Here is a 14,724-nt window from a genome sequence, read left to right as displayed (position 1 = left end):
ATATAATGGGGGGGAGGGAGAAGTTGTAGTGGTAAGGTGTAACACGACATGTACTCCTTACAAAAAATTGAAAAAGAACTTTTTATTAGTCATCATAAACACAATACTGGATTATTATTATTATTATTATTATTATTATTATTATTATTTAGGCCTACTTACTTATGGCTTTTAGAGAACCCGGAGGTTCATTGCCGCCCTCACATAAACCTTCCATCAGTCTATATCCTGAGCAAGATTAATCCAGTCTCTACCATCATATCCTACCTATACCTTGCTACCTCAGAAACAGACTACTACCCGCAGGGTGCGAATTAATGTTTCTGATGAGGGGGGGGATAGAATCCTAGATAGAGAATACCATAGGCTTACATAAAATTATTATTATTATTATTATTATTATTATTATTATTATTATTATTATTATTATTATTATTACGGTTCAATGCTTGGTCGCACTGAGTTGCTTGTCTTACATATTGATCATAATAATTATTATATCCATGAGCAGGCTTAAGATAAGATGAGTAATAAATTCCCAAGTTATTGATTGTTGTCAGCTTGCCGGTGATGATAATACAGTACATCAATATTATTTTCTTTGTTTGATTTATACTTCATAACGTATAGGCCTACTCGTATTAAAACAATTATATTTTGTGAGGGGGTAGACGTTATCCCTGGCGGGAATGTTAATATGAATTTATGAGAGGGTGATAACCAGGGAACGGATTTATATGGACTAAAAATATATGAAATATGTAAATATATATGTAGTTATTTTTACCAAAATATGGAATTAAATATGGATTTTTACCAAAATATGGAATTAAATATGGACTTAAAATTATAAAAAAATGACTATGTACGTTAAATATTGGTACATTTTAATCAAACTAAACAAAAAATATAATGGACGTACCTTATCTTCCAATGTAGTTTCAACAAAACACAATTTTTATTGTCTGTTACCATAACAATAGGTTACAAACATTTCTTTCAAGTGCTGAAAAGTGAATCTTCTTCTATTGTCTCTGAGGATAGATTTATACTGACTAAAAGAGCGTTCGACGTCACAAGAAGTAACTGGTACATAATTCAATTTCACAATGTCTGCTGGGGATAAGTCCAAGTTAATCTTCACTGTTGATTCACCACTCATCACAGCAACAACCTTTTGTAGTTCTTCATATCCAGGGTTTTTTGAAAGTACAGTGTCCACCTTAGCTCTTACTGCATCTGCAACTTTACCTCTACCACGATTCAGTTGTTCCACAGTACTATTTATAATTTCAAAACTTTCAAATAGTGAAAGGTGCCTATTTTGGAGACTTTTGAGCGTTTTTATGATGCATGAAAATGTATGCTGAATGTGAGCTAAGTCATTCTTCACACTTATGTCACAGGTAACTGTTTTCGCAGTATCAATTGAGACTGCATCTTCAGAGTCCAATGCAAGGAGAACATTGTTAATAGAGTCTATATGTTCGGCATAATATTCAACTGCTTCTAGCCATGTACCCCATCTAGTTAAAATTGGCTTTGGTGGCAATGGAATTTCAGGGTGCATTTCTTTCAACACGTTAACTCTACTGGGAGCTTTGAGAAATACTTTTTTCACTGATGAAATCAACAAATCTACTTTAGGGAAATTGTCTCTGACCACTTCTGCCACACGATGAAATGCATGCGCCACACAAGTAAAATGAGTCAATTTAGGATATACAACAGATAATGCTTGTCCAGCTTTGACCATATAAGGGGCAGCATCGCTAATAAAGAATAACACATTATCGTACATAATACCCTTTGGCCACAGGATACCCATAGCTTCGTTGAACAGTTTAACTATAGTTTTGTTATTGCACTTTTCTAGAACATCACAATGTAAAAGAATTCGTTCAGAATATTGTTCACTTAACAAACCGATAACTACATTACCAACAAGTCTACCTTCTTTGTCGGGAGTCTCATCAATGGAAACCCAAATTGAACTATCTTTAATTTCATCTCTTATCTTCTGTATTGTCTCATCGTAGATGGATGGAGCATACGTCTTCCTAAGTGTTGACTCATCCGGGATTGTATGTTGAGTATATTTTTCAAGGAATTCCCTGAAGACCTTATTCTTTAGTTTGTAGAGAGGAATATCAGCAGAGATGAGAGAACGGCACAGATCGATGTTAAACTCAGATCTTACATTCGATGTTGTTGGTTGTGTTAAAAACAATTGTCTCTGCTTGGAATTTAGTTGTTTGTTGGCCTGATGTTTACTAGTTGTAATGTGTTGTTGCACCAGGAACTTTTGTGTAGATGATACTGCACACTGACACAAATTACAAAATAATATTTTATTGTCAGTTGATAAACCATCTTCTTTAAATTCTGAAATGTAACTTGTTAGTTTTGATTTTAAATTGACTGAATGACGTACTTTTGGCATATTTACCTTCTTTATAGTATGATTTACAAAACTGAACCTATGTGTACTCTGACTGGCATTTAACTGTTGAGCTGCACAACTGAAGTCTGTTAAAAATTTTAAATTAAATTAATACAGTTTTGTAACTTACTTTCCCATTGTTGATAGGACTGCTAATTTTCAAATAACTCTGATGTTAAAGGGATTACTGAACATGTGTTTAAATCTCTAATGTTGAAATGTATTTTTAAAAGTTAATGGAATTTTGTTTTGTTTTATTGTTAAACCTAATATAATATGGACTGTTTTATATGAAATATGGAAAATATATGGAAATTAACGAAAATATGTACTAAACTCTAAAATATGGAAAAATATGGAAAATAAAAGTAGGATTTTTCAACCCTACACATTGTGAAACATAAAGATAATGCAAAATATAAATTATATTAGCTTTATAAGTAAATATGTATTTACATATAAATCCTTTCCCTGGTGATAACTTTCCAACAGGGAGGGAATCGTTAATTCGCACTTTGACTACCCGTCCCTTGTAAACTGACCGGTGTTGATTCCACGAACTAGCAGAGTTTTACTTTATTGTTCTTTCCAAGAATGAATGAGAGGAGAAACTTTAATAGTTACGTGAAAACACGTCCTTGCAAGGGAGTTCGGAGCTGAGAAAAACTGAATATGTGAGTTCCAAGCTTATTGGCCACTTGTCTCGCTGCGAGTTACGCTGCTCCACTGAAGGAGCTCTAGAAAATTTTGAAGGTGAAAAAGCCAAAAATGGACGTAACCTAATAGCCTTGATCAGGGTAAATAGCTACCACATAACAGTTTTTTTTTTCTTCATGTTTGGATGAATCACCCAACTGCTTTTATAACTGGTAGGGCTGGCAACACTGGATCGCTGCGATCAGCTGATATGTGTGGACGCATTTTTACTTTGTTTTGTCATTGGAGGCGTTTACACCCCCATGAGTATTGAATTTGTGTAAAATATTGTAATAAATTTGCTATTTCGGTTATATCCGAAAACTTCAATGCAGTTGTTTTGGCAACAAAAGTGTTTTGTTCTCTGGTACATTTAACATGGATGGAGCAGCCAAGGTAAGTCAATGTCACTTATATTTACACATGACGTATAATCATATAATGATCAACGTATTAAAACAAGAATATTATTCATGGTAATAAAACAACATTTATTTCTTTTAGAAAAGGTTATAATCAATAAAATCATAACATCATTTTTCGTGTCACTGTCACTTTCAGTAGCATTTAAGGGGAATCGAGTAAGGTTAATCTATATCAGAACGATATTAAGTATGAAGGATTTTATAAAAGGATGATTAAGAAACGAAACTAATCAGAATGTTCCGATAACTTAGTACACTTCAGTATATTTGGAAATATAGTTTAATAATAGTTACGTGAGTGAACGATTAGACATAGGCCTGCTTAATTAATTAGGAAGATGATTAATTATTTGTATCACATTACGGCTAAACTAGCGCTGAGGTAGTTCCTTTTGTACTCCGCTTATACACCTTGCATATATACGAATATGTGACATGTTAGGTTTGGTTATTCATATTCATTTATTGCGTCCAACTGATCACATAAGTTACATGATATGGGACATGTCAAAAGTAACACATACGGTAATTAAAATAAAACATTGTACATTAACTAAAATACAACATACAACATTTCAACATTAATTATAAATAAATTCCACAAAAACAGATGTAACACTTTACAAGACAAAATATCATATTTCATTTAAGTCTGGAGTCAGTTTAAGAGTGTTTGAGAATAAGGTTCTGAGGAAATTATTTGGGGCTAAAAGAGATGAAGTTACAGGGGAATGGAGAAAGTTACACAACGCAGAACTGCACGCATTGTGTTCTTCACCTGACATAATTAGGAACATTAAATACTGAGTTTGAGATGGGCAGAGCATATAGCACGTATGGGCGAATCCAGAAATGCATATATAATAGAGTGTTAGTTGGGAGACCGGAGGGAAAAAGACCTTTGGGGAGGCCTTCACGTAGATGGGATGATAATATTAAAATGGATTTGAGGGAGGTGGGATATGATGATAGAGACTGGATTAATCTTGCACCGATGGCGGGCTTATGTGGGGGGGGGGGGCAGTGGACCTGCGGGTTCCTTAAAAGCCATTCGTAAGTAAGTAAATATTTCTCCATGTTCATTTTAAAATTCTAAACATTTTGATATATTTTTCAATACAGTTAGTTACAAATCTAATCTTCATCTTACGATGTTTGGGTGACGTATATACGTCCGTTGATGTGTGAAATTTTTCTTTCATACCATGGCATGATTGTGACTATAATAGTATTTAATTCATTACAGTTAGTTACGTTTATTATGGGAGATTTTTTTGGCAGAAGTTAAACAAACATTGCTTATTATGTTGTTTTAACATTTTCTATCAATTCCAACAGGAATCGTTGAAAAATTCAATCGTTTGTAAATCATATAACACTTGTACTATTTAATGATTTTATTATAATTGCTAACAACAATTGTTATGACGTAAAATCATATTTTCATAATGTATGCATAGTGTCCGAATCCATTACCCCTATCTGACTCCAGACTGATTGACGGTACTTTGGAAGGTAGATTGCCGAAGATTACAGATATGACCAAGGCAGACGAAGGAAGAAGTGGAGTGACCTGTGATATCGAACCAGGCAGCCATGTCTATTCTCCACAGTTGTGGCGATGACATTATATGTGTACTCTGTTATCTTTCCAAACTTTTTAATTTTATTCAGAGAGTTCCACATTTTTGCAGATCTCACAGTACCAGTAGCATATATTGTATGTATTTTGATCAGTACTTTATTCAGTTTGTAATTGAGGCTTTTCCTGGAATAACAACTTACCGTACATTGCATCGTTTTTCCGTTTCCAGCATCTATTGAAGCCATAACAGCACATCTCCCTCCTGACAAAATATTATTCCCCTTCAACACAGCACCCTCTAGAAACATTTTAATGTCGTTCTGCACAATGCTGTTATATCAGATCTAAAATGTTTGAAGCTCTGTATATCAAATTCAAGACTCTTTAGTTCTTGTTCCAGAGAATGCCTCAATTGTCTGTAGAAAGCAATATTTTAATAAATTAAGAATATCTTGCAAGGTGTTTATGTGTGAATCTTAATCATGATCACCACCACCATCATGATTGTCGTCTGTTTCCGTTCCTCCTCCTCATCATCATTATCATCATCATCAGTTTAAATGATATCCACGTAATTTAACGAATTGCTATTTTAATGTATATAGGCTAAATACTGGTATATGTAACAGAAAGCGGAAGTAAATTAGTCTGATTAAATTTTGTTTCAGGTCTTCACAGTTGTAATTAAATTAAATTCTAAAACAGAAATTTGTCATAATTATGATTCATTCTATAACAGGAAAGTTCTTTATTTGTTTTTCAAAACGCCTAAGCTTAGCTTAATATCATCTTCTACTGACATAATGGTAATCTTTCATCTTTCCTTCTATAGAACATTACACTTGCCATATAATATATGAGACAGTAACAACCAGTGTTACCACATTTTGATTTAATGCTTCAAGTAGGCCTATGTATGTATATGATTTAGGAAAAGTATAGCCTGATATTACTCCAATAGTTTTATTTTATTTTTACTTTCTTTCGATTTCCTCTTTGTTATATTATTTTATATATTAACACTATTGTATGTACATTATTGTAATATTTTCTTGTAGTTGTATTATAGTTAGACCTAAACTAGAAAATATAATTTGTATAATGCTACTGTAATGGAGGCATTTGCTCTGTTGTGGCATATAAATAAACGAATATAAAAACTAAATAAGTAAGTAAATAGTCTGAATGAATTTAATAGGTTGAAACAGTTTAAAATAGAATAATGTTAAACATAATGTTTCGAGCTGACGAGATGGCCCATGGTCAGACTATGGAGCCTTGTTCTTGAGCGGTGAAACATAATCGCGGAAGATGTTGCCACTGTTCAACCTGGAAACATTATTTCCGAATTCTCTGTCATAGAGGATGAAGACTTGACTTTCTCTCCAGGCACTCGAATTAGATATGCAGTATGTTATGCTGTATAGTATAAACATACTTACTTACTGGCTTTTAAGGAACCAGGAGGTTCATCGCCGCCCTCACATAAGCCCGCCATTGGTCCCTATCCTGAGCAAAAGTAATCCATTCTCTATCATATCCCACCTCCCTCAAATCCATTTTAATATTATCTTCCCATCTACGTCTCGGCCTCCCTAAAGATCTTTTTCCCTCCGGCCTCCCAACTAACACTCTATATGCATTTCTGGATTCGCCCATACGTGCTACATGCCCTGCCCATCTCAAACGTCTGGATTTAATGTTCCTAATTATGTCAGGTGAAGAATACAATGCGTGCAGTTCTGTGTTGTGTAACTTTCTCCATTCTCCTGTAACTTCATCCCTCTTAGCCCCAAATATTTTCCTAAGAATCTTATTCTCAAACACCCATAGTCTCTGTTCCTCTCTCAAAGTGAGAGTCCAAGTTTCACAACCATACAGAACAACCGGTAATATAACTGTTTTATAAATTCTAACTTTCAGATTTTTCGACAGCAGACTGGATGATAAAAGTTTCTCAACTGAATAATAACAGGCATTTCCCATATTTATTCTGTGTTTAATTTCCTCCCGAGTATCATTTATATTTGTTACTGTTGCTCCCAGATATTTGAACTTCTCCACCTCTTCAAAAGATAAATTTCCAATTTTTATATTTCCATTTCGTACAATATTCTGGTCACGAGACATAATCATATACTTTGTCTTTTCGGGAGTATAGTATAAACATACATAATTAAACACAGAAATAAATCAAACTGTTCCAACTAGCTAATGTTTTCGTAGAGGTTGTTAGATGCGAATTCTGCGCATATCTGTAGCCAATAGCAGCATTCCTCTCCGCCTGCAGCTTAAACAAAATACCGTTTTCCTCTGCACATCACCATCACATCACGGATAACTCTACACCTTCCTACAGTACCCTATATTACTATACAGAATTGCATCTCATCACACAGATAGTAGTATTTTATAGACTGGTTTACAAAATAAAGTAGAAGTGGCAACATAAGTTTTTAAATCACACACTACTCACTCTCTCCACCCCCCCTCCCCTCTCTCCAATGCACCATCCATGATGCTGCAGTAATTGAGTGTAAGCAATGAGAGAAATGATTATAAAACATCTGTAGGAAAAAGACATTATAATAAGCAAAGAATTTCTTGTGTTGGAATTAAGAATATTTTATTAGTTGTAAGAAAAGACTAATGTTGAAAGCATTTTGATATTTTTTTCAGGATGCTGATGGGATACAGAAGAAAGGCTCGCTTGAAGCATTGAGTAAAGAAGAGTTGATCGAAAAATGTAAGAGTTTACTGGTCATTGCTCGAAGAGCAAAACAGGCGAAGGATGGTAAGTCTGGATATCCTTTGACTGTTGTTTCTCTATTCAGAGAATATTAGAGATTAGCTGCGTTTACTACTCACAGTGGCCGATAATTTAATAGTCTAAAGCGTATTTTGCATTTAACTTTTCTTACTAAAGGGTTTTCAAAATTAAAATCCTCTGTTTCTAGTGTTTTTGTTGCTTCGAAATAAAAGACTTTCTTAAATTGCATTAGGCTACTCCTTTTTATTTTATGTCTGTGTGAGTGTGTTTCTTCGAATATTTGAAAACATGTAGATCAGATTTTTTGGTTATTTATTTTTTAGAAGCTGGAGAAGAAGTGAAAAAGCTTAAGGAACAGATGAATGTTCTGAAAGCACAGAATGAAGAAATTAAAAGAGGTGGAAAAGACTGTGAGTCTAATAAGAAAGAAAGGGAAGATCAATTGCAAAATGAACTCGGTGCAATGCAAGAAATGCTTGGCACCCTTACTGAACAGAAGCTTCAGTTTACTATGGAAGTAAGTATTCTAATGTTTCTATAATCTAGCCCACAATGGCTCAAATATTCCAAATCAGATATAAATGTTAAAACTTGTAAGAATAAGTTCCATTTACACGTTTTGTTTCACTCATCATCTTATACATTAGACAAACAAGACATTAATACAGAAATTTAGCAAGAAGATAAAAAAAGAAAACAAATCCGAAAGGACCATGTTCAGAAGGAATCTTGAATACGAGACTGGAGGCTTTCTTAGTGATCAGTCTCCAGTAAACTACTGACCAGTTTGTTGGGGGGGGGGGGGGGGGACTGAGCTTGAACCATATACAGTGCGTCTAAAGATAGAGTGGACCGTGGCAGCCTTGGACTGGGCAAGAGTTGCCACACCTATTGCCAGATTTACATATAAACAGCCGACAAGTCACTCTATCTCTAGGTGCACTGCATTAACCTATTTTATTTTACAATATATAACTGTGTCACTGTTATTTCTGGGTGGCTTCTCTTTGTTTACGTCTTAAGCTGACCGCATTGTTGCACATTCTATACACCAAACTTGCCACCATTTAGGACAATATATTAATCAATAGCTCTTTACTAATGTGGCAGCAATGGAAGTGCACAATGTTATCAGCGGCCAATGACAAGACACGCATGTTTAAATTTAGCCAAGCTGCAACGTGATTGGCTGCCGGAAATAACTGTGACGCGACTTTAGTAAATAAGTGATGATGCTCATATTGTAGGTTACATTGCTTACATTTCTAAAAGTTGTTCGTAAAAACACAAAGTAATTTCTGCGTCATATTACATATTTCAACTCAAATATTAATGTTTTCAGACTAGCTCCTGTTCAAGTTACCATCACATCAAATTTTTCTTAAAATCAAGAATTTACTTGGTACTGCAGTATGTTTTCCTTCATTAAACTTGCTTAAAAGTCCTTTCTCCCACAGTACACATATTTACTTTATAGTAACAGTAAAATATTCGCCATGGATGTGGAGGGATTATTATATCTTACTTTTTGGGATTATTAAAAAATTATTTTTGTGTGCATCTTGAAAACGAAAGTTTGTCTTATTTGGCTGTACAGTAAATGTTTTATGTACCAGTACATCTTTTGAATGATTATTGAAGAAAATAAGCTATAAAATAAATATAATTTTATGATATAAAATTGAATTGTGGGGAAAAATGTATAAAACATATAATTATAATAAGAAAGTAGGATCATTTTTATTCTAAGAACTACTATAGGAAAACCCTGAAAAAAAAAAAAATTAAAAAATGTTTATATTTATACAATGATTTATTTTAATTGACATCTTCCCTTTTCATCTTCTAATTGTTGTTGTTTTCTAATGCCAAGCGTTTGACAGTAAAGTCATTTGACCTCTTGCACTCCAATATTTTTCGAAGATATTATCATGGTCAGCCACTGAAGCACAGATTTTGAGGTGTTCCGAACCCATTTCTTGGTTTGAGTTGCACAATGGGCAGTTACGGGACTGATATATTCCAATTCTATGCAGGTGTTTGGCCAAACAATCATAGCCTGTTGCCAATCTAAATGCAGCTACAGGCGATTTTCGTGGTAAATCGGGAATTAATTGTGGATTATGATGCAGAGAGTTCCATTTTTTCCCTTGAAATTGTGTTATCAAATTTTGTTTGTTGAAGTTTAAGTATGTAGATTTAATAAATCTTTTCACAGAGTAATACGTAGATTTAGTAACAGATCTGTAAGTAGCAGTGCTGCCCTTCTTTGCTAAAGCATCTGCATTCTCGTTTCCCAAGATTCCACAATGGGATGGTATCCATTGGAATACAATTCTTTTATTGAGTGATATTAATTGAGAGAGCATTTTAGTTATTTCTGCTGTTTGAGATGAAGGTGTGTGTTTAGAGACTATTGATAGAATAGTTGCTTTGGAGTCTGACAATATAACTGCATTCTTCTAATTGTGAGAAATTGTTTGGTACTGACCTAATAATGCTTTTTCTGTGTAGATCGATAAATTAAAAAAGCAAAATGCCTTGTTAGAAAAACAACTGAATCAATCGAAAGTAGAAGAGGTACACATACGGTCTAAAGTAGAAGAGCTTGAAACAGCTGCAGAAAGCTACAAAAGACAGAATCACCGATTAACCAATGAAAATGAAGCTTTAATTCATCAAATGGAAACACTAGAAATTAGTATGAAGGAAAAGGATGTACAGACAGCAGGTAACCAAAACATTCTCTTTTATATAGTGGATATATTGTCAATCTAAAGTTCATTCAATTCATTAATTTGCTGCTTTATGTGCAGTAACATGAACAGTTAGAAAATTGCACCATTAATGTTATGTGTGTGTGTGTGTATATATACACAGACTGAGTGATTGTATATACAGACTGAGTGATTGTAGGAGAAACAAAGCAGATACATACGAGGCGCATCCAGAAAGTAAGTTTCCCGATTTTTTCCCCTTGAAAGTAAACGTAATTAGCCGTGTCAGTTGCGCATGCATAACAGATCTATGACATATCAATCATATGCCAGCCGGACAGGTCCCGCCTGGTGCCAGTAGCGTGGCAGCAGTGGTCCGAAATGGAAGCTCTTATTCCTTCTCCCGCCGCCTGCGAGGTTCGGTCGGTGATAAAGTTCTTTAATGCACATTGTGCCAATTGAAATTCATCGGCAGCTCTGTCAGGTCTATGGACCGAACATCATGAGTAAGCAGATGGTGCGTCGCTGGTGTAGGCAGTTTTCCAAAGGTCGTCAAAGTGTCCATGATGAAGAGCGCAGTGGGCGACCGTCCCTCATCAATGATGATCGTGTTGAGCTGGTGCGGCAGTGCATCATGGAGAACCGTCGCTTCACGATTACGAAGCTGAGCAGCCATTTTCCGCAGATATCGCGATCCTTGTTGCATGAGATTGTCACTAAGCACCTGCTGTTCAAAAAAGTGGGTGCCGAAAAACCTGACACCCGAACACAAAATGCAACGTTTAGGAGCAGCACTGACATTTCTGCAATGGTATCACGATGATGGCGACGAGTTCCTCGACAGTATCGTCACTGGCGATGAGTCTTGGATTTCGCACTTCACCCCGGAAACCAAGCAGCAGTCAATGCATTGGCGTCATAGTGGATCTTCGGTCAGGACGAAATTCAAACAGACGCTGTTGGTACAGAAAGTGATGTGCATGGTGTTCTGGGACAGGAAGGGCATTCTGCTCATTGACTTCCTTCCAAGAGGTGAACTGTGAACGCTGACCGTTACTGTGAAACACTGCGAAAATTGCGACATGCCATTCAAAACAAGAGGCGTGGAATGCTTACTGCAGGTGTTGTGCTCCTCCATGACAATGCTCGTCCACATACGGCTCGGCGCACAGCAGCTGTTTTGACGGAATTTGGCTGGGAGTTGTTTGATCATCCACCCTACAGTCCTGATCTTGCTCCCAGCGATTTTCACGTTTTCTTGCACCTCAAGAAATTCCTGTCCTCCGGTGAGCGTTTTGGCAACGACGAAGAGCTGAAGACGTCTGTCACACGCTGGTTCCATTCACAGGCGGCAGAGTTCTACGACAGAGGGATACAAAACTTGATCCCACAATACGACGTGTCTCAATTCTGATGGTGGCTATGTTGAAAAATAACTGAAACATTGCTGTACCTGTTGCCAATAAATGTTTTCCTGAAAGTGTGTGTTCTTTTTTTTTTAAAAATAGGGAAACTTACTTTCTGGATTCGCCTCGTATATCGTCATTAAATTGAAAGAGACATTTTATGAAGTTATACTGATCAAAATAACAAATCTTGTACATCAGCAGAAATGACATCCTTGCAGTGTTGACGTTAAATGCATTTTTTTTTCTGTTGCATGTAATCTTTCTGTTGATATATATAATAAATATTGCTGTCAAAGTATAGTGCGTCACTTTAAGTTCAACATTGATGTTGATGGTTGCCACATCTACCAGGACAGACAAAAATATTAGCCCTACAAGACATTGTATGGTTTTAAATTGCTCATATCCTTTAGAAAGTACTGAAGAAGAAAGTCTTCGTCTGGATCCCTGTATCAGGGATAGAGCTTTTTTACGTGCTCTAAATCTACGACAAGAGATCCAGACTTTACTTTTCTCCCAGATGAAACCATGCAGAGAATTTAATTGTCCTTAGCTGGGTCTGAATCCACGAACATCAGATCCAAAGTTAGCATAATAACTGCTAGACCACTGAGGACAACAATAATATAACCCTCTATAAGACTGTTAACGGTATATTGAATAACTGTGATTTTCTTGATTTCCTTCAGTTCAATGTAAAAAGAGCAGAATTACATCAAAGGCAACCTTTTGTTATTCCAATTCCTAGAACTGTTTTCTTCGAGAACTCTCCATTGTTTGTTATGTGTAATACTTAGGCCTACAACTCTCAGTCTTTAAACTGTGATTCTCAATTAGATTTCAGTTTCACAGTTAAAAACTTTCATACAATATTAAAAAGAATTGTATTTCCTTAGATATTTAAATTATGAATAAGTGTATTATAATGTTTTTTTTTTTACTAGTTTTGAAATAATTTTTAATTATTACATTGCAAAATTATATTCTAGCATCTATTATGTATCTTTCTTTCGTTTGTGTTGTTTGTTTTGTTTTCTCTTATGTATTTTGTATATGTAAGCCACCTATAATTCCTATAATTAGAAGCTTGCTTCTGTTGGTGGTGTATTATAAATAAATTAGTAGAGTAATGTAGGCCTACCTATACAATAATATAGACATGTAGAGAGGCTTGCTTTGTATGCTGATTATGAATTCATGTACCAACCAGGCATCTATTTGAAAGTTACTATAGTTAAACCATCAACATGATTAAATTTAACTGTTAATTTACAGAGAAAAATTCAGATAAAATAGCTGCATTAGAAGCTGAGCTACAGTTAGCACGTGATGAAGTCGAACGTCTAACAGAAGAAGATTCTCGAAAAAAGGAGCAGATGAAGCAACTATATGCAACTTTCAACAAGGATAAGACTGACTTGGAGAAGAAGCTGGAAGCTGTAAGTACCTTCGATAAAACCGTATCATAACAGCGATTACATAAAACATATGATTACATTAAATCAGAATCAATGAAAACTGCCCATAATACATGTAAATGTAATGTAATGTCTACATTTGCATATTTACAGTATATCTTTAGTATGCTATTATTTCAAACTTTGAAATGAATATGACCTCAAAATACAAAAGAATGAATCTTCAAAAGATGCGTTTATTTGATCATTGAAATCTGCGCCATCTTTTTGACAAACGTTAGAACTGTGCTTAATTTATTATTTAACTTAAACGGGGATAAATAGAAGTTAGGAAAAGATATGTCATGTTGTAGAAACTTGAGCCCTACTAGTATGCACACTATACAAAATGGAAGTTTTATTTGTTCTCTTGACTATCACACATTGAACAATAAGGTCTTCTTTTCTCTTTTTTTCTCTCATTTTATGATAGAGATGGAAATGATACATTTTGTGGACATACTATCTGCACAAAAAATATTCCAGAACTGTTATTCCATTTAAACTTGTTACAGTTTGTAATTATAAATACCTGAATTAAATTCAAATGAATGCATTGCTATAAATTGACGTGCGTAAGATGTTAATTATCATAATTATTATGATAATATAATGAATAATGTACTTTGATGCAAGTGTTCATTAATTAATCCATACTAATATAAAATACATTCTGCTGCTTTAAAATTCAGATTTTTGCTTCACATAACTAATACTGGAATTGTGCTGCATCAGACTTTCTCTACTGTTTGCATCTGAACTAAATAAGCATGGTGTGAACATGGCTTGCACATGTTCTAACACTAATATTTACTTTGGGTGAGTCTTTTGTAATTAACGTCACGTGTATGTAATAATGAAGTCATTGATTCACACATACAACAAATACCTTCCAGATGAAATTTGAAAGGAAGAAATAAATATGAGACATGTAGTTCAGTACAATTGCTCTGAAAGCGAGTGTTGTCAAAGCACTGGTACATTTCTCTGTACCCAGATATTGAATCTGAATAATGAAGAATTATACACGAAGATTCCTTCAGTACACAGCATGTAAAAGGGAAAGAAAAATCAGTATCTTGTGTAAGTTCTATTTCCGAAATCTTGACTGTACAACTGTAACAAGAGTTCTCAAATTGATAAGAAGAAATGTGAAGGTGTATTGGCAATAGAAAGAAGTGTTCATATTCATTATGGATTTTCCATACTTTCCACATAAAAA

At 34.7% G+C, this 14,724-nt stretch overlaps 1 protein-coding gene across 5 annotated transcripts in view; it reads left to right on the top strand.

Annotated features, from left to right (window-relative positions):
• Positions 1-3,184: 3,184 nt before the first annotated feature.
• The window catches only part of LOC138695857 (GRIP and coiled-coil domain-containing protein 2-like), a 71,947-nt gene continuing 60,407 nt past the window's right edge, over positions 3,185-14,724 (top strand). For 2 of the 5 annotated variants that reach the window (XM_069820145.1, XM_069820144.1), the window contains exons 1-5: positions 3,187-3,535; positions 7,829-7,943; positions 8,243-8,436; positions 10,434-10,650; positions 13,321-13,484. In XM_069820145.1, coding sequence (XP_069676246.1) covers positions 3,518-3,535; positions 7,829-7,943; positions 8,243-8,436; positions 10,434-10,650; positions 13,321-13,484 — 708 coding nt within the window. In that variant the 5' untranslated portion in view covers positions 3,187-3,517. Of the gene's footprint in view, positions 3,536-7,828; positions 7,944-8,242; positions 8,437-10,433; positions 10,651-13,320; positions 13,485-14,724 lie in introns of all 5 variants that reach the window. The other 3 variants (XM_069820147.1, XM_069820148.1, XM_069820149.1) reach the window with 3 other exon arrangements.

This window comes from Periplaneta americana, chromosome 3, assembly GCF_040183065.1.
Source record: "Periplaneta americana isolate PAMFEO1 chromosome 3, P.americana_PAMFEO1_priV1, whole genome shotgun sequence".
In the NCBI taxonomy this organism is placed as follows: domain Eukaryota; kingdom Metazoa; phylum Arthropoda; class Insecta; order Blattodea; family Blattidae; genus Periplaneta; species Periplaneta americana.
Note: the sequence above shows the minus strand (reverse complement) of the source record. Positions and strands in the feature narration are given on the sequence as shown.